General features: G+C 43.6%; 1 protein-coding gene across 2 annotated transcripts in view; it reads left to right on the top strand.

The window, feature by feature from the left end:
- Nucleotides 1-20630, top strand: part of rb1 (retinoblastoma 1) — a 274361-nt gene that overhangs the window by 654 nt on the left and 253077 nt on the right. For both annotated transcript variants that reach the window (XM_068040271.1, XM_068040272.1), the window contains exon 2: nt 11579-11705. In XM_068040271.1, coding sequence (XP_067896372.1) covers nt 11579-11705 — 127 coding nt within the window. The remainder of the gene's footprint in view (nt 1-11578; nt 11706-20630) is intronic.

Here is a 20630-nt window from a genome sequence, read left to right as displayed (position 1 = left end):
AACGTTTCGGGTCAGTGACCCTTCTTCGCTCTCCATAAGTTGCACGATCCTATTTGCTGCTACTTTGTTTCTAAAACATGTCCACAACATGTAATGTTTTAATGGCTTTAAATGAGGAGTGATCAATGATATATGAAATACAGTATAACGCGCCATTGATTAGCGCCAGTCTTTTAACTCTGAAAATTTCCCGTGGGGGGGAAAGGAGAGGAGAAGGCTTGGATTTGTGCCTTTCACGACTTCTGGGCACCTCGATGAAGTTAGTTTGAAAGGGAAGACTGTTGTAATTTAGGAAATGTGACAGCCAATTTATGGACTGTAAGCTCCCATATACAACAATAAGATTACCAGATACTGTGTTGGTTGAGGGATAAATATTAGCCAGGACACTTGGGATAACTGCTGCTCTGCTCTTCAAAATAGTGGCATGGAATATTTTTACATCTGTTTGAGAGGACACGTGGGGCCTTGGACCTCCAACAGTGTAGCACTCCCTCAGAAATAAAAACTAGAAATGTTGGAAATACTCAGCAGGTCTGCCAGCATCTATGGGGAGAGAAGCAGAGTTAATGTTTTAGGTCAGTGACCCTTCATCAGAACTGCCCATTATTATTAAAGCACTCCCTCAGTACTGCACTGGGAGTGTAAGCTTAGATTTTTGTGCTGTAGTCCTGGAGTGGGACTTAAGCCTACAACCTTCTAACTCAGGAAAGAGTAGAATGGTTACAACACAGAAGGCCGTTTGGCCTGTCCTGTCTGTCAGCTTTCCGCAAGAGCAATTTAGCTGGACCCATTCCCCTGCCCTTTCCCCGTAACCCCGAAAATCTTTACCTTCAGGTGATTATCTAATTCCCTTTTGAAAGCTATGACTGTATATGCCTCCACCATCCTCTCAGGTAGTGCATTCCAGATCGTGACCACTTGCTGCACAAAGTTTTTCCTCCTGTCTGCTTTGGTTCTTATGCCAGTCACCTTAAATCTATGTCCTCTGTTTCTGACTCTTCCACCAATTGGAACAGTTTTTATTTTATTTAGAGATACAGCACTGAAACAGGCCCTTCGGCCCACCGTGTCTGTGCCGACCATCAACCACCCATTTATACTAATCCTACATTAGTCCCATATTCCTACCCTCAATTCCCCTACCTAGACTAGGGGCAATTTATAATGGCCAATTTAACTAAAAACCTGCAAGCCTTTGGCTGTGGGAGGAAACCCACACAGTCACAGGGAGAACGTGCAAACTCCGCACAGGCAGAACCCAGAATTGAACCCGGGTCGCTGGAGCTGTGTAGCTGCGGTGCTAACCACTGCGCCACTGTGTTGCCCTCTCTATCTACTCTATCTAGACTTCTCATAATTTTGAACAACTCAATCAAATATCTCAACATTCTCTATTAAGAACAACCCAGCTAATCAAATCTATCCATGTAACTGAAGTCCCTTATCTCTGTAACCATTCTCGTAAATCTTTTCTGCATCCTTTTCAAAACCTTCACATCTTTCCTAAAGTGTGGTGATCAGAATTGGATACAATATTCCAGTTGAGGCAGAACCAATATTTTATAAAGGTTCACTATAACTTCCTTGCTTTTGTACTATGTTCTGTTCATAAAGTTCGGGATCCCTTATGCTTTTTTAACCACGTTCTCAACCTGCCCTTCCAGCTTCAATGATTTGTGCACTTGTACTGTCAGGTCTTACTGTTTATGCATCCCTTTTAGACTTATACCCTCTATTATATTGCCTCTCCTCGTTCTTCCTACCAAAATCTATCACTTTACGCTTCTCTGCATTAAATTTGATCTGCCACGTGTCCACCCATTCCATCAGCCTGTCTACGTCCTCTTGAAGTCTATCACTATCCTCGTAACTCACAATGCTTCCAAGTTTTGTATCATTTGCAAATTTTGAAATTATGTTCAAGTCTAGGTCATTAATATATATCAAGGAAAGTGGTACAAATATTGACCTCTGGGTAACCTCACGATATACCTTCCTCCAGTTTAAAAAAACAGCTGTGTCTCAGCCAATTTCATGTCCATGCTGCTATTGCCCCTTTTATTCCATGGGCTTCAACTTTGCTGGCAAGCCTATTATGTGGCATTCTATCAAACCCCTTTTGGAAGTCCATGGACACCACATCAATTGCATTACCCTCCAACCCTCTCTGTTACCTTATCAAAAAGCTCAAGTAGTTAAACACAATTTACCTTTAACAAGTCCATGCTGTCTTTCTTAATCCACACTTCACAGAATCACAAAGCGCTGCTTGTCCAAGTGATGATTAGTTTTATCTTGGATTATCATTTTGAAAAGCTTTCCCACCACTGAGGTTAAACTGACTGACTGGTCTGTAGTTCTAGTGTTTATCTTGCATCCTTTTTTTTTTTTGCGCAAGGATGTAGCATTTACGGTTCTCCAGTCCTCTGCCACCGCCCCTGTATCTTAGGAGGATTGGAAGACTTGGCCAGTACCTCTGCAGTTTCCACCCTTACTTCCCTGAGTGTCCTTGGATGTATCCCAGTTGGTCCTGGTCACCTATCAACTTTAAGTACAGACAAACTTTTTAATACCTCTATCAATTTTTAGCACATTCAGCATCTCAACTACCTCCTCTTTCTCTGACTTTGGCAGCAGCATCTTCCTAGGTATGACGGATGCAAAGTACTCATTTAGTACTTCAGCCGTGCCCCCTGCCTCCATGTGTAGATTCCTTTCTTGGTCCCGAATTGGCCCCACCCCTCCTCTTACTACTTTTTGCTATTTATGTGCCTATACAAGACTTTTGGATTCAGTTAGGTTAGCTGCCAGTCTCTTCTCGTATTTCCTTTTCACTTCCCCTTTGAACTTTCTATATTTAAACTGGTTCTCACTTGTATTATCAACCTGACATTTGCCATATGCGCCCTTTTTCTGCTTCATCATCCCCTCCATCTTTTATGACATCGAGGGAACTCTGGCCTTGCTTGCCCTATCTTTCCCCCTTGTGGGAATGTATCTCGATTGTACTGAAATCATCTCTTTCAAGTCAGCCCATTGTTCCTGCCAATAAGAAGGAAGGAAGACTTGCATAAATATGGCACTTTTCACGACCGCTGGATGTCTCAGTGCTTTACAGCGAATGAATTATGTTTGAAATGTAGGAAATGAGGCTGCCAATTTGTGCACAGCAAACACCTACAAACAGCAATGTGATAATGACCAGATGATCTCTTTTGATGTTGCTTGAGGGATAAATATTGATTTCCTTTGAAATAATGTCATGGGATCTTTTACATCCACCCAAGCAGGCAGATGGAGCTTTGGTTTAACATCTCAAAGGATAAGGCTGAAGCATTTGCAGCAATCTACAGCCAGTAGTGCCGAGTTGTTGATCCATCTCTGCCTCCTCCTGAAGTCCCCAGCATCACAGATGCCAGTCTTCAGCCAATTCAATTCACTCTGCGTGATGGCAAGAAATGACTTGAAGGCACTGGATACTGCAAAGGCCCTGACAACATTCGGCAATAAGAAGACCTGCTGCACCCCTAGCCAAGCTGTTCCAGTACAGCTACAACACTGGTATCTACCCAGCAATGTGGAAAATTGCCCAGGTATGTCCTGTAGACAAAAATCAGGACAAGTCCAACCCAACCAATTACTGCCCGATCAGGCTATTTTCAATTATGAGTAAAGTGTTGGAAGGTGTCATCGACAGTGCTATCAAGCGGCACTTGCTTAGCAATAACCTGCTGACTGAAGCTCAGTTTGGGTTCCGCCAGGGCCACTCAGCTCCTGACCTCATTACAGCCTTGGCTCAAACATGGACAAAACAGCTGACCACCAGAGGTGAGAGTGACTGCCCTTGACATCAAGGCAGCATTTGACAGAGTATGGCATCAAGGAGCCCGAGCAAAACTGGAGTCAATGGGAATCAGGAAAACTCTCCCCTGGTTGGAGTTGTACCTAGAGCAAAGGAAGACGGTTGTGGTTATTGGAGGTTAATCATCTCAGCTCCAGGACATTACTGCAGGAGTTCCTCAGGGAAACGTCCTAGGCCCAATCATCTTCAGCTGCTTCATCAATGACCTTCGTTCAATCATAAGGTCAGAAGTGGGGATGTTCACTGATGATTGCACAATGTTCAGCACCATTCGCGACTCCTCAGATACTGAAGCAGTCCGTTTAGAAATGCAGAAAGACCTGGACAATATCCAGGCTTGGGCTGATAAGTGGAAAGTAACATTTGCACCACACAAGTGCCAGGCAATGAGCATCTCCAACAAGAGAGAATCTAACCATCTCCCCTTGACATTTAATGGCATTACGATCAGTGAATCCCCCACTATCAACATCCCAGGGGTTACCATTGATCAGAAACTGAACTGGAGTAGCTGTATAAATACTGTGGCTACAAGAGCAGGCCAAAGGCTAGGAATCCTGAGGCGAGTAACTCACCTCCTGACTCCCAAAGCCTGTCCACCATCTACAAGGCACAAGTCAGGAGTGTGATGGAATACTCTCCACTTGCCTGGGTGGGTGCAGCTCCAACAACACTCCAGAAGCTCGACACCATCCAGGACAAAGCAGCCCGCTTGATTGGCACCCCATCTACAAACATTCACTCCCTCCACCAATGATGCGCAGTGGCAGCAGTGCATTGCAGCAGTGTGCCAAGGCTCCTTAGACAGCACCTTCTAAACCTGCGACCTCTACCACCTAGATGCATGGGAACATCACCTGCAAGTTCCCCTCTAAACCACACACACCTTCCTGACTTGCAACTATATCGCCGTTCCTTCGCTGTGGCTGGGTCAAAATCCTGGAACTCCCTTCCCTACAGCACCGTGGGTGTACCTACCCAACATGAACCACTGTAGTTCAAGAAGGCAGCTCACCACCACCTTCTCTAGGGCAATTACGGATGGGCAATAAATGTTGGCCCAGCCAGCGACGCCCGCATCCCATGAATGAAAAAAAAAACGTAAGATAGCACCTGCGACAGTGCTTCGACGTTGATTCCTTCAGTACTGCACTGGAGTGTCAGCCTTGATTTTGGTGCTCAAGACCTGGAGTGTTAAAAGCTTTTAATCGAGTTAGAAAGGAAAGTTATGATAACCATCCTACTGAAGAACAGAACTCCAAATTAATATGATGTGCCTCCTCGCCAGTGCATTGCTCAGCAGAGCAGACAGTGGACAACGTTGATCCAGTCGACAGATGCTTATCTCACTGCCACTGTAAGCAACTGAGCAGTGTATCGGGGAGGAGTGACATTCATGCTTACTTTATACCTATTTATTCAAGGATGTATCTAGTGACAACTGACTTTGCTGTTGACAGTGTGCTGGCATTAGCAGTTTCTAACCCTAACACCAACCCCTAACGACAAACATGAACCCTCCCCAAATCATGTGGTGGCAATTCAGGCCCTGCTGTGGTGTCAGCCGTCATTGTGATATTGGGTGGTACTAATGGTCATTATGATGCAGGAAGGCCATGCTGGGGGATCACTCTGTTTATGGAAATGAGATGCAGGAGAGAACTCTTTATCCTTGATATGTTAAAGCCAAAGGCTTAATTAATGCAAGCACAATAATCTCAGGTGTTTGCAGCTTCCAAGAGTGAGCAGTTTGTCAATAAATGTACAAGGTTTCTGTATCTATAATATCTTAAAAGTCTTGCCTGTAGCATGGAATGCCTGTAAATATCACACTTGCTTCCTGTAATGCTTTCCCTGACACACTAAATTGATATAAAGTGTTATAAGACAACTTATCATGAGTAGCACCTGGGAGATCGAGCATTACAGATGTATGTAAGCTTGTATTGAACTAGAGTAAAAACAGTAAATGCTGGAAATGCACAGCATCTGTAAAGCAAACAGACAAATCGACATTTTAGTCGGAAACATCATGACCTTTTCTCTTTACAGATGTTAATTGACCTGTCTATATCTCACATTTGTAACATTTCATTTTTATAGTAATGTATTTAATTTGAACAAGTTCTCTGGGTGTACAGGATTGAAATACCATGAGCCTCAGGTTCTTTTCAGCCAATATGGCAAAGAAAGCCTATTAATGGCCCAGTTTGGCCACTTTCTTGCTTGTAAAGTCAAAGGCATTTTTAAAAATTCATTCATCGGATGTGGGCGTCACTGGCCATTTCAGAGGACAGTTAAGAGTCAACCACATTGCTGTGAGTCTGGAATCACATATAGGCCAGGCCAGTTAAGGGCAGCAGATTTCCTTCCCTAAAGGACATTAGTGGACCAGATGGGTTTTTACAACAATCGACAATGGTTTCATGGCCATCATTAGACTAGCTTTTAATTCCAGATTTATTAATTAAATTCAAATTCCACCTTCTGCTGTGGTGGGATTCGAACCCCCGTCTCCAGATCAATACCCTGGGTTTCTGGGTTACTAGTCCAGTGATAATACCACTACACCACTGCCTCCCCTTTTATCTGATGATGCAATCGCCCTGTGTTCCACATCGCTTTCCACACATGTCCAGTGAGCTATTGCATTTGCCAATAACATCAAATGTAACATGTTTTTACTCGAAGTAGGTTGGGCTTTTCCAAGATGTTTTTCTGATCAGACCGGCAAGTTTTCAAACTGGGGCATAAACCTGAGGCAATTCTTTGTGTTGGGGGTGGTGGTCTGGCCATCAAATTTGTTTGCCGGCCAGATTTATTGTTTGTTCTGAGCAGTGTCTGAAATTTGTTGTCTTTCTGTAATTGTAGATTTATTGTATACGAACGAATGTTCTCTGCAATGATAGCACTGTATCTCGTTGGTAGTTACCGTTCATTTGGAATTTGTGGTAGGGATCATTGCAAGTTGCATTTGAATTGTTTAACTCCTTGGGTCCTTAAGGACATTATGCGTTCTTTTCAAATCCTTTCAATACATGTAAAATATTCTTAATTCCTACTCAGGATTACTGCCATAATTCTAAAATTTGTACAAGTTCATATTGACACAGTTAAATATTGTTGCCCTTTTAAAGCTTAGATTGCATTATCCGGGGTTACTGCTTTAATTGAGAAAAACACAAGCATTGTCTTTGGCCCAGGTCGTAAACTCCGTTCTATAGCCACTAATTTCATTCCCCTGCCTGGTCACTGTTTCAGGCTGAACCAGAGTGTTCGCAACCTCTGACATATTTTGACTCTCAAATGAACTTCTGAACTCATCCTTGCCTTTGTAAAAACTGCCTACTTTCACCTCAACCCCTGCTTCAACTCACCTTCTGCTAAAGCCTCATCCATGCTTTTTATTAACCTTCAGACTGGACTATTCCAATGCTCTCCTGACCAGCCTCCCATCTTCCACCCTCCATTTGATATCTTCCAAAACTCTGCTGCTCCTTTCCTCTAACTCATACCCCTGTTCTCACTGAATTACGTTGGCTTTCGGCCTGCAGCACCTTAACATTTTCATCCTTTAAAAAAAAAAAAATCTCTTAGCTTGGTTTCCCCTATCTCTGTAACCTCCACTGGCCGAACAGCCCATAGAAAACTCAGTTCCTCCAACTCTGGTCTCTTGTGCGTCATCCACTTCCTGAATCCAACCATTGGTGATCATACCTTCAGCTGTCTAAGCCCACCTTCAGCTGTCTAAGCCCTAAGCTCTAGAATTTCTGACCTAAACCTTTCTCCTCCTCCTCCTCCTCCGCCTCAAGACCTACCTCATTAACCAAACTGTTAGTCACCTGACCTGATATATCCTCCTTAGACTTGGTGTCAGTTTTTATGTGAATTTACTCTTGGTGCATTTTACTATGCTGAAGGCACTATAGAAATACAAGCAGTTGTTGAGTGCTTGTGACAGGAGTTTTACAGGGTAAAAATCACTAATTTACACTTTAACCAAATATACAATAATGCATGAATTAGGTAATACTATCCAGAAAAAAAACTATTATACAAACCCTATAGAATCCATTAAAATGTGTTGCTAATAATCCTTCTTTAAAGCAATCTAATCATGTCCAACAACGCAAACAGTCCAAAGATCTGTATCGCTGCAGTGTTTTCGATTGTGGTGTCATCCTTCATGGGCATAAATCTTGGGAGCTTTTCTTTCTGGTGTGTTTAGAATGCAAAAGTAATCAGACAGTTGCAGTCACTACCAAGTTTTGAGGATACTTTCCCTTTGAAGATAGGATTGCCAATCATACGTGATTAAATCAAACATCAAATTAAACTATTTTACCTGTGACAAATGCTCCAGTTAGAGATTTTTGAGTCTGTTTTAGATATATTCTTGGGTTCACTCCTGTAATTGGTCCTTTATATCTTGCATTTAAGAGTGAGCCTATACTGCTTAATGCCTGTCTGGAGTGCAACAGTAGTACCCACTTGTGATCTGAACACTCTTTTGCACATTTGGTTCTTTAGGTGGACTAAACAAAACTTTAGTGAGACATAACATGAAATACATGTGACTGGGCAGGTTACTATTACCAATTTTTTTTCTATACCACTTCCGTTAACACAAAACCTTGGTATACAATCCTGATTGGCATTCTGCTCACATTTTAGAATTTTTCTTTTTTTCTAGTCGCCCTCTACTTGTAAAAACTGACTGACTGTTGACATGCCAGACCAAGGTCTATGTCTTGCAGCCTTTGTTACAACTAACCTTCAATGTTGGTCCTTTTGTCATTTTAATTTCTGCATTTGCAGGAATTAAATTTGGAAGGGTTATCATTCTAACTTCTCTCCTCATCAGCTGATGGGCCTAACAATTAACCCAGCTCCCACACCCCAGAGGGGATTCTCAGCAACATCCTGAATTTATATACCACCATTAGTGTAGAACCATGTCCCAGAGTGCCTCAGAGATGCAAGGAGGAAATGGGTACCAAACCAAAGGAGCTATTGGGAGCTCATGAGTTTGGTCAAAGAAATAGGTTTTAAGGAGGTGGAGGAGATTGGGAGAAATTTCAGAGCTTGGGGAGAAAGCAGCTGAAGGCATGGCCGTTACTAGGTGGGGATGCAATACAAGCTGGAATTGGGAGCAGTATTCATGGGAATGTTGAGGGAGGTGTAGTGTTGGAGGAGGTATGAGAGGGTGGGGTGACGTCATGAAGGGATTTAGACACAGATCAAGTTTTTAAAATTTAAGGTGCAGGTAAGCCACGACATGAAGGATAAGCATGATGTGTGTGGGGGGAAAAATACAGGCTGCCAGAAATTTGAGTGAGCTGAAGTTTATGGAGAATGAAAAATGGAAGGCGAGTTTTGGAATAATCATTGGAGTCTAGAGGTGACAAAGGCATGAATGAGTTTGGTGACACGTAGTAGACCGTGTTATGGAGCAGACAATCTCATGCTAAGTATGAATAACACTTGTCAATCCCAAGCTCTGATATGAATGCCTGATGAAGTCTCAAATGGGATCATGAATCACTTCTTATTGCTGGTTGTTATGAAAAAAAAACAGTAAGCATATTTGGCTTGTCTGGTCTGAATAAGCTTTGTGGGTGCACTTGAAGTAAAGTCATCTCAATGCAAGTGATTTTCTAATCCTTTCCATAGCCAAAATGATTCAAAATAAATTGTGGCGCTCCTTTCTAATGAAATTAGATTATTACAGTGATTACATAGCAGATAGGTGAAGTAGTTTCTGTTATAAACTGAGGTATAACTTGCAGCAGAGTGTTTGAGCGGTTCATCCCGTGCAATAAACTTTTGTATTTTAAACTATTTAACTCTGGATTAGAATTCTGTTGTAACTTGTGTACAGCAAGATCCCAGAAGCAGCAAGGAAATTAATCAATTTTTTCTTTTTATTTTCCACAGAACTAATTGTGAATCTGGAATATGATAGTATGTGTTTAATAGAATAAAGATAAAATGTTCTTGGCAAAACCACATTGCTTTTGTGACTAGCTGTAAATTAATGAATTGATTGGAGGATGGAATTGGTTTGTGCAGTGGTTTAGCACTCGGGCTCAAATTGAGCCTAGACTGGTGTTATGAAAGTATTCCCTCCTCCAGCTGTGATGATCCTAAACAAAATAAGCTTGGATAATCTCATGCCACTGGGAACTAGCCACATTTGCACAAAATTATAAATTTGATGCTGAATTGCCAGTCTTGGTCTAAGATCCTGTGTTGAAAATGGGAAAAAAAAATTCACTAATTCAGTGAGACTAGTGCTTGGATAGAGTCGAGGGAACTTTATTTTGCACCTACTGAGATCTAACCAGAGAATGTTTGTGACACTAAGACTGAGAATTGAAGTGTTCCTTTCACAAGCACTGAATTTCTTTCATGCATGTGCATACAAATTAAGAAAAGGACACTTGAACTGCAATTGAGCCCAAGTAAGCTTGTGCTACAGCAGTTATCCAACCTATAGGCGGCGGGGTGGCTGGGGGGTGAACATGACAATTTTTGTCTTAGTTGGGGGAGTCAGTGAGCCAATTTCAGAAAGATAAAAACATTAAAAAATTATCATACTATTCAGCAAAACAAGAACAAAAGTGCAATTTGGTGAAGTTTTAAATGAGAAAATTAATGTATTGACTTACTTTCTCATCACTGTTGGACGCTGATTTAGTGCGATACCTGGTATTGTTTTGCCTGTCCATGTCCACCCGCACGCTTAGGCAGTTATCTTGATGCCTCTGCCTTTCTATCTGCCCTCCCCCTCCCTGTCTGGGCTCCCATTGACTTTTCCTCTTACTTTGAAGTTAATTTCATCTTTTTCACATGGGGAAATATGTTGTCTGGAAAGAGGTAATTGACGGCAATCTGATTTCAGAAACCTCACATTTGGGAGTCATCTCCGTTTGTAAAAATTTGTGTAAGTTGATCTCTTGGCTGACATGGGACAATTCTACTTTTAGGTGGTACCTGAAGTCATGGCAGGTACTGGTGTGGAAGGTTCACTCCTTTACGTTTTCTGGTCAGATTCTCAGAGATCCAGCTCTACCTGCAACCCTCACCACAATCTCACTATTATATGGGCCCCTCATTCCCCAAATAAGACTCCATGGAAAATAACGCAGTGCAAGAAAGTAATGTACACTCTGAAACCAAAAACAGGGTGGGAGGGGTGGATTTCAAATTCTGCACCCCTTCTTTGTCCACTGCCAGTAGCTGTTCAGTACCCTCACAGTTGGTCTCCTTGTGACTTCTACACACCAAGGACCTGGGGCATACACCCTTCACCTTTCTCTCAATATATCCGTACCAGAAGAAGGTAATTCCAAACCTGTACCTTCACAAAAAAAATCCAGCTGGCACTGACACAGTGGATACCACTGTGGAATTGCTTGCCTGCAATCCAAGCTATTCAGTAAAATGACTTGCTATTACAATATTCTGTATTGTGTACAGCGTAGTCTACTCTATGTACTGTGAATTTAATAAATGAAGAACTTTACAATAAAAGATCCATTGTTGTGGACTTATTGCAGCACTACACTTTGTTGCGCAGAAGAATATAACTCTAACTCTTAATTCTTAATAAAATAAATTGTTACTAATGGCTGAGTGCCACAGATACTTGGAGTCATTTGTGAAATGTGAATTGATTATTTTTTTTCTTATGCCTTTTCCTATTTTCAGACTTGACCACAAAGATGCAGACTTTGTCTTGCTGTGTCAAAGCCTTAAGGTGGGAGAGAATGTGAACGAGAGGGCTTGGAAGATTTGGGAGTCGGTGTCAGCGCATTTTAATGATGGTGTTGTATTAGTAAGTGTTTTAATTTGATTGACATCTCGTTGTGGACTCGAGCTTTACAGATTTATGAAGATCTATGTTTGTTCTGTAATTGTCTGCAATTTAAGTAATGTGTGTGTTAATTTTGGTAATACTGGAAACTGATCTTTTTACTGAACTTGAAGTTCCACTTCTGATTAAATGTCAGAATTACTTTTTGAAATCCATGCCCCTGCCCACCTCACCTCTAGCCTTGCATTCCATCCCGTGCCCTTCTATCCTCTGATTTCTAATCTCCTGTGCATCCCCGTTAAGATAATCCTTATCCATTTTTAATAACAGATTTAAATAGCTAGAGATTAATATGCCTGACAATTAACTATATTATTGTTTTAAACATTTATCTTAAGACTACATACAGAGCAGGGATGCATTCCTACTTCGAGAAACTTGTATAACAAACTTCTCGAATAGTGAGTGATGCCAATCCAGACTTGTTCTCAATACTTCGCATTAAAGGTAGCGAAATCCCTACTGAAATTTGCTTCGTAACACTCTTTTTATACCATCTTTAAAAAAAAAGCTTTCATTGTCTCATCTTACTCAGGTTTATCTTAGGGTGTTTTATTAGTCTTAGATCATCGAATATAAAATAAGAGGCCTCGTGTCCTAGTTAACCTCCTGGCCAATATCCTGCTACATTATCCTTCAGTGACCTTTTACTTTTCCTGAACTATAGCTTTATTCCTGAGGTGGTGGTGTGATTAAAAGATTTGTCAGGACACAGCACAAATCAATTTTGATTTACTCAGGTGGTTTATTTAAGCTATATAAGCTGTTCTGTCTTGGTCCTGTATTAAAATAATATAAAAAGATATCTATATTCTTCCATCCTTCCTTCCCCTGTTGCGCCATAATAGCAGCTGACAAAGAACAAAGAAAATTACAGCACAGGAACAGGCCCTTCGGCCCTCCAAGCCTGCGCCGATCCAGATCCTCTATCTAAACATGTCGCCTATTTTCTAAGGGTCTGTATCTCTTTGCTTCCTGCCCATTCATGTATCTGTCTAGATACATCTTAAAAGACGCTATCGTGCCCGCACCTCCGCTGGCAACGCGTTCCAGGCACCCACCACCCTCTGCGTAAAGAACTTTCCACGCATATCCCCCCTAAACTTTTCCCCTCTCACTTTGAACTCGTGATCCCTAGTAATTGAATCCCCCACTCTGGGGGAAAAAGCTTCTTGCTATCCACCCTGCCTATACCTTTCATGATTTTGTACACCTCAATCAGGTCCCCCCTCAACCTCCGTCTTTCTAATGAAAATAATCCTAATCTACTCAACCTCTCCTCATAGCTAGCGCCCTCCATACCAGGCAACATCCTGGTGAACCACCTCTGCACCCTCTCCAAAGCATCTACATCCTTTTGGTAATGTGGCGACCAGAACTGCACGCAGTATTCCAAATGTGGCCGAACCAAAGTCTTATACAACTGTAACATGACCTGCCAACTCTTATACTCAATACCCCGTCCGATGAAGGAAAGCATGCCGTATGCCTTCTTGACCACTCTATTGACCTGCGTTGCCACCTTCAGGGAACAATGGACCTGAACACCCAAATTTCTCTGTACATCAATCTTCCCCAGGACTTTTCCATTTATTGTATAGTTCACTCTTGAATTGGATCTTCCAAAATGCATCACCTCGCATTTGCCCGGATTGAACTCCATCTGCCATTTCTCTGCCCAACTCTCCATTCTATCTATATTCTGCTGTATTCTCTGACAGTCTCCTTCACTATCTGCTACTCCACCAATCTTAGTGTCGTCTGCAAACTTGCTAATGAGACCACCTATACTTTCCTCCAAATCATTTATGTATATCACAAACAACAGTGGTCCCAGCACGGATCCCTGTGGAACACCACTGGTCACACGTCTCCATTTTGAGAAACTCCCTTCCACTGCTACTCTCTGTCTCCTGTTGCCCAGCCAGTTCTTTATCCATCTAGCTAGTAAACCCTGGACCCCATGCGACTTCACTTTCTCCATCAACCTACCATGGGGAACCTTATCAAACGCCTTACTGAAGTCCATGTATATGACATCTACAGCCCTTCCCTCATCAATCAACTTTGTCACTTCCTCAAAGAATTCTATTAAGTTGGTAAGACATGACCTTCCCTGCACAAAACCATGTTGCCTATCACTGATAAGCCCATTTTCTTCCAAATGGGAAAAGATCCTATCCCTCAGTATCTTCTCCAGCAGCTTCCCTACCACTGACGTCAGGCTCACCGGTCTATAATTACCTGGATTATCCTTGCTACCCTTAAACAAGGGGACAACATTAGCAATTCTCCAATCCTCCGGGACCTCACCCGTGTTTAAGGATGCTGCAAAGATATCTGTTAAGGCCCCAGCTATTTCCTCTCTCGCTTTCCTCAGTAACCTGGGATAGATCCCATCTGGACCTGGGGACTTGTCCACCTTAATGCCTTTTAGAATACCCAACACTTCCTCCCTCCTTATGCCGACTTGACCTAGAGTAATCAAACATTTCTCCCTAACCTCAACATCCGTCATGTCACTCTCCTCGGTGCAAAGTACTCGTTTAGAATCTCACCCATTTTCTCTGACTCCACGCATAATTTTCCTCCTTTGTCCTTGAGTGGGCCAATCCTTTCTCTAGTTACCCTCTTGCTCCTTATATATGAATAAAAGGCTTTGGGATTTTCCTTAACCCTGTTTGCTAAAGATATTTCATGACCCCTTTTAGCCCTCTTAATTCCTCGTTTCAGATTGGTCCTACATTCCCGATATTCTTCCAAAGCTTCGTCTTTCTTCAGCCGCCTAGACCTTATCTATGCTTCCTTTTTCCTCTTAGCTAGTTTCATAATTTCACCTGTCATCCATGGTTCCCTAATCTTGCCATTTCTATCCCTCATTTTCACAGGAACATGTCTCTCCTGCACGCTAATCAACCTCTCTTTAAAAGCCTCCCACATATCAAATGTGGAATTACCTTCAAACAGCTGCTCCCAATCTACATTCCCCAGCTCCTGCCGAATTTTGGTATAGTTGGCCTTCCCCCAATTTAGCACTCTTCCTTTAGGACCACTCTCATCTTTGTCCATGAGTATTCTAAAACTTACGGAATTGTGATCACTATTCGTAAAGTAGTCCCCGACTGAAACTTCAACCACCTGGCCCGGCTCATTCCCCAACACCAGGTCCAGTATGGCCCCTTCTCGAGTTGGACTATTTACATACTGCTCTAGAAAACCCTCCTGGATGCTCCTTACAAATTCTGCTCCATCTAGACCTCTAACACTAAGTGAATCCCAGTCAATGTTGGGAAAATTAAAATCTCCTATCACCACCACCCTGTTGCTCCTACATCTTTCCATAATCTGTTTACATATTTGTACCTCTATCTCACGCTCGCTGTTGGGAGGCCTGTAGTACAGCCCCAACATTGTTACTGCACCCTTCCTTGAGTTCTGCCCATATTGCCTCACTGCTCGAGTCCTCCATAGTGCCCTCCTTCAGTACAGCTGTGATATCCTCTTTGACCAGTAATGCAACTCCTCCACCCCTTTTACCTCCCTCTCTATCCCGCCTGAAGCATCGATATCCTGGGATATTTAGTTGCCAATCGTGCCCTTCCCTCAACCAAGTCTCAGTAATAGCAATAACATCATACTCCCAGGTACTAATCCAAGCCCTAAGTTCATCTGCCTTACCTACTACACTTCTTGCATTAAAACAAATGCACCTCAGACCACCAGTCCCTTTGCGTTCATCATCTGCTCCCTGCCTACTCTTTCCCTTAGTCACGCTGACTTCATTATCTAGTTCCTTACAGGCTTTAGTTACTACCTCCTTACTGTCCACTGACCACCTCATTTGGTTCCCATCCCCCTGCCACATTAGTTTAAACCCTCCCCAACAGCGTTAGCAAAAGCACCCCCAAGGACATTGGTTCCAGTCCGGCCCAGGTGTAGACCGTCCAATTTGTAATAGTCCCACCTCCCCCAGAACTGGTCCCAATGTCCCAAAAATCTGAACCCCTCCCTCCTGCACCATCTCTCAAGCCACGCATTCATCCTGACTATTCTTTCATTTCTACTCTGACTAGCATGTGGCACTGGTAGCAATCCTGAGATTACTACCTCTGAGGTTCTACTTTTTAACTTGGCTCCTAACTCCCTAAATTCTGCTTGTAGGACCTCATCCCGTTTTTTACCTATATCATTGGTACCTATGTGCACAACGACAACTGGCTGTTCACCCTCCCCCTTCAGAATGTTCTGCAGCCGATCTGAGACATCCCTGACCCGTGCACCTGGGAGGCAACATACCATTCGGGAGTCTCGTTTTCGACCACCTAACCGCCTGTCTACTCCCCTTACAATCGAATCCCCTATGACTATAGCCCTTCCACTCTTTTTCCTGCCCTTCTGAACAGCAGAGCCAGCCACGGTGCCATGAACCTGGCTACTGCTGCCTTCCCCTGGTGAGCCATCTCCCTCAACAGTATCCAAAACGGTATACCTGTTTTGGAGGGAGATGACCGCAGGGGACACCTGCGCTGCCTTCCTGCTCTTTCTCTGCCTTTTGGTCACCCATTTCCTTTCTCCCTCAGCAATCCTAATCTGCGGTGTGACCAATTCGCTAAATGTGCTATCCACGACCTCCTCAGCATCGCGAATGCTCCAAAGTGAGTCCATCCGCAGCTCCAGAGCCGTCATGCGGTCTAACAAGAGCTGCAACTGGACACACTTCCAGCACGTGAAGGAGTCAGGGACATCAGCTGTGTCCCTGAGCTCTCACATTGAGCAAGAGGAGCATAACACGGGTCTGAGATCTCCTGCCATTTTTAATCTTAAGCTTAACTTAGTCTTAACTTAGATAAATAAAAAAGGAACGAAAAGTTTTTACCAATCACACGGAAAAAAAAAAGAAATAGAAAAAGCCTTACCTTATCTGCACACCACCGAGTCCTTTTTTTTTTGGTTAGAGGAGGAGGGCGGGTGGGAGACACTACAGGTGTAGTGTCTCGGGTTCAGCCGCTGCCCAAATATATAGGACTTACTTACCCAGCTGCTACCTTGCTCTCCCTGTCGCCGCTGCAAAAAGAAACTGCCGAAACTGCCCCACTATCCAATCCTCACTCCCAATATTTTCCTACATCACACTTCAGAGCTTAATTGGCTACAAAGTGCTGTGTGATTTTCTGAAGTCATGAATGGCACTATATAAATGCAAATTCTTTTTTTAAACGCCTCTGACTTATTCTGCTCACCACCTTTACTGTGTAACTAACCAATATTTTGATTACTTCTCCTGATGCTGCCATCAATTCTCAGCATCCGTTTTCTCCTTCATGCAATTCCTTAGGAAATTTCTATGTCAAAGGCATTATATAAACAAAGTGACTTTTGACAACACAGCCCAGTGCCGATGTCATCAGAGCACTCCCAGCTTCGCACATGTACAGAACGGACCCTTGCTGTCAGTATGGTGCTGCACACACGCAGCCGACATCAGCACCTGGCTTGCCAGGACTAATTCGCATAAGTGCGCGAAAACGTCATTGTGTACTTGTACATCTGCTCGCCACTCGCTCACCACTTCTCTCCCCTCGGCCACTGGCTTCCCACTTCACCCTCCCTACCTACCTCTTGGCCACTCACTCCTCACCTCACCACTTCTCCCGCCGCTCACTCCCACTTCACCCCACCCCCCAACCTACCTGTGGGCCACTCGCTCCTGGTCTCGCTGTTTCCTCCCCTCTGCTCTGCCTCTGCTTCCCCCTCCCTGCTTCGTCCCGCGATCACTGTCTTTCTTCCCTGCACGGGGGAAGTATGGGAGAGAGAGAGACTGACAAGATAGAGAGTGGAGGGAGGCTGCAAGCAGAATGGAGTGGGGAGCAGAGCAGAGGGGATGAAGCATCGAGGCTGGGAGTGAGTGGCCCCAGGTGGGTGGGGTGGTGAAGTGGTGGTACATGGAGCAAGAGCGAGCAGACGGGTGCGAGAAGCGCAATGGTAGGAGGGAGAAGGGTACTGTTGGGGATGGAATGGAGATGGCGATCGCAGCCATTGTGGGCATTTGGGTTTCATTTGTTTTTGTGATAAATTGAGCAGCGCCATCTTTAATCCTGGCAGCTGCCAAAAACATGGTGGACAGTGACGTTTGTGCATGAGGCTGTATTTGAGCATGTGCAAGTACTGCGCCACCTAGTGGTTGCATTGTCCACAAATGCAGCCTTATATAAATGCAAGTTGATTTGCTGCAACCCATTAATTTAAGTTTGAAGTATATTAACCTGTTAATGGGCAATACTTAGCTAGGCAGTATTTTCCAATGTTTTATGCCTTTCAGGTACTATTATCAGTTGGCATGTACCCCATGTATAGCCCTTGCTATGCAAACATGTTTTCAGTGCTGTTTTTGAAGCTTATGGCCATTCTACAGTGACTAATGTTTCCATGCCTTGACAAATGTGACTTTCTTCTACTTGGTCTTGTTTTGTTGGTGTACATGTTCCAGTGATTTGTCAATGTTTGGCTGAAATATCATTTTCATTAATCAAGTACAAGTGTGACGTGGTGAAGTGTGTTGGATGCAAGCTCAAGATTGTTATGTTAGTGCATCTACCATGTCTTTACTCACTAAGTCAGATGATGTGCTTATATATAAGGACAGTGCCCCATATAATGAACAATGTACAGTTATGGTAAGGTGAAAGTGTGATGCTTTTTAAGGTCTGATCAGAGCACTGTTTGTTCTTAACATGACAGCCTCAGACTTGCAGCCAACTGATCTGGCGATATAGCTTCACATCCTCTTTATTTTGTTGATTGCTCTTTTGTAGCCACATGATTTTGTGGGTGGCGCAGTGGTTAGCATCGCAGCCTCACAGCTCCAGCGACCCAGGTTGAATTCTGGGTACTGCCTGTGTGGAGTTTGCAAGTTCTCCCTGTGTCTGCGTGGGTTTCCTCCCACAGCCAAAGACTTGCAGGTTGATAGGTAAATTGGCCATTGTAAGTTGCCCCTAGTGTAGGTAGGTGATAGGAGAATGGTGGGCATGTGGTAGAGAATATGGGGTTAATGTAGGATTAGTATAAATGGGTGGTTGATGGTCGGCACAGACTCGGTGGGCCGAAGGGCCTGTTTCAGTGCTGTATCAGCACTGAGTTTCTGTCAGTATAATTTACTGATGTGCCTAATATAGCATTCTGGTATAGCAGCATGAAATGCATCTTGTACTGTCTCTAGATGGTGTTGCAAAGCTTTCTGTACAGTATCAAAACCCATTGAATTCAATAATTCCATTCCTGAAAGATTTTTTTAAATTGAATGCTTGATTTGTGAGTTTATTGCTCATTAAAGTAAGAAATCTTGGGCTGAAGGAATGGTGCACTCGTTGCCAGCTGAGAAAACACGTGCATTTATCCAGTGCAGTTCACATTAAAGAGCATCTGCGTAGTTGAGAAAAGGGAGAGTTCAACACTGAGCAGAAGTCGAGGACTTTGACGGGGGGAGATGAAAGGCACAATTGAAGTTAAGTTTTGAAGGCAAGGAGAGAAAATTCTGGTGGGCAGAGATGAAGTTACTGAAGGCTCAGCGTCTAGTGATGGTGACGGGCTAGGCGGGGAATGAGAATCCAGAACTGGGGAGTGGAATGGAGGGAGGTACTGGGACAAATGGCTAGAAAGCACTCATGGGCCACCATGATGGATGTAAAGTGTTATCTCTCTTCTGATCCATCATTGTGCCTCAACTCCAAGCTCCAAAGGGCAACACATTGTAATATCTTTTTTCACTTTGCAAACCAACCACCCTGTGCTCTTTCTCTGACCACTGTTGGTGTTCATTTAAGAACAGCTTTTTGCTGTGAGCCCATCTGCACTATGAAATGATTTTGAGACTATGGGAGTTCATTTCATGTAGGAGTCTTGCAGCAAATGGAGACTTTCATCCCATTAATCAAGACGAGTTCTCTTTTAGATTTCCCCCACCCACCCAAAAATCCCTCCTAAACTATCAACTTAAGTGGAAAGATTAGCTGTCATTAAACTTTGCTACTGTTGTAAGTGGAGGAAAAGTCAATTATGGTCTTTTCCAGATAAACCACTTTTCTAACTGTTGGTCACTCCTATCAGTACTGTCATGGACAGATGCATCTATGACCGGTCAATTGGTAAGGACAAGGTCAAGTAGGTTTTTCCCTCTTGATAGTTCCCTCATCGCCTGCCGCAGGCCCAGTCTGGCAGATATGTCCTTTGGAACTCTGCTAACTCTGTCAGTAGTGATGCTACTGAGCCACTGTTTGTGTTGGACGTTGAAGTCCCCCACAGAGAGTACATTCTGTTCCCTTGCTACCCTCAGTGTTTCTTCCAAGTGGTGTTGAACATGGAGGAGTACTGATTCATCAGCTGAGGGAGGGCAGTAGGTAGTAATCAACTGCAGGTTTCCTTGCCCATGTTTGATCTGATGCCATGAGACGTCATGGGGTCCACAGTCAATTTGAAGACTCCCAATGAAACTCCCTCCTGACTATGCCCCTGTGCTGCCACCTCTGGTGGGTCTGTCCTACCGGTGAGGCAGGACATATGCAGGAATGGTGATGGAGGAATCTGGGACATTCTCTGTAAGGTATGATTCAGTGCGTATGACTATGTTGCATGACTAGTCAGTGGGACAGCGCTCTCATTTTTTGGCACAAGCCTGTAGATGTTAGGCAGGAGGGCTTTGCAGGATTGACTGAGAAGGATGTGCTGCTTCGAGTGCCTAGATCGACGTTGGGTGATCCGTCCGGTTTTATTCCTTTACATCTTTTCTGTAGTGATTTGGTACAACTGAGTGGCTTGCTGGTCCATTTCGGAGGGCAGTTAAGAGTCTGCCACATTGCTGTGGGTCAGAATCACATGTAGGCCAGATCAAGT

Source organism: Heterodontus francisci, chromosome 10 (assembly GCF_036365525.1).
Source record: "Heterodontus francisci isolate sHetFra1 chromosome 10, sHetFra1.hap1, whole genome shotgun sequence".
Lineage (NCBI taxonomy): Eukaryota > Metazoa > Chordata > Chondrichthyes > Heterodontiformes > Heterodontidae > Heterodontus > Heterodontus francisci.
Note: the sequence above shows the minus strand (reverse complement) of the source record. Positions and strands in the feature narration are given on the sequence as shown.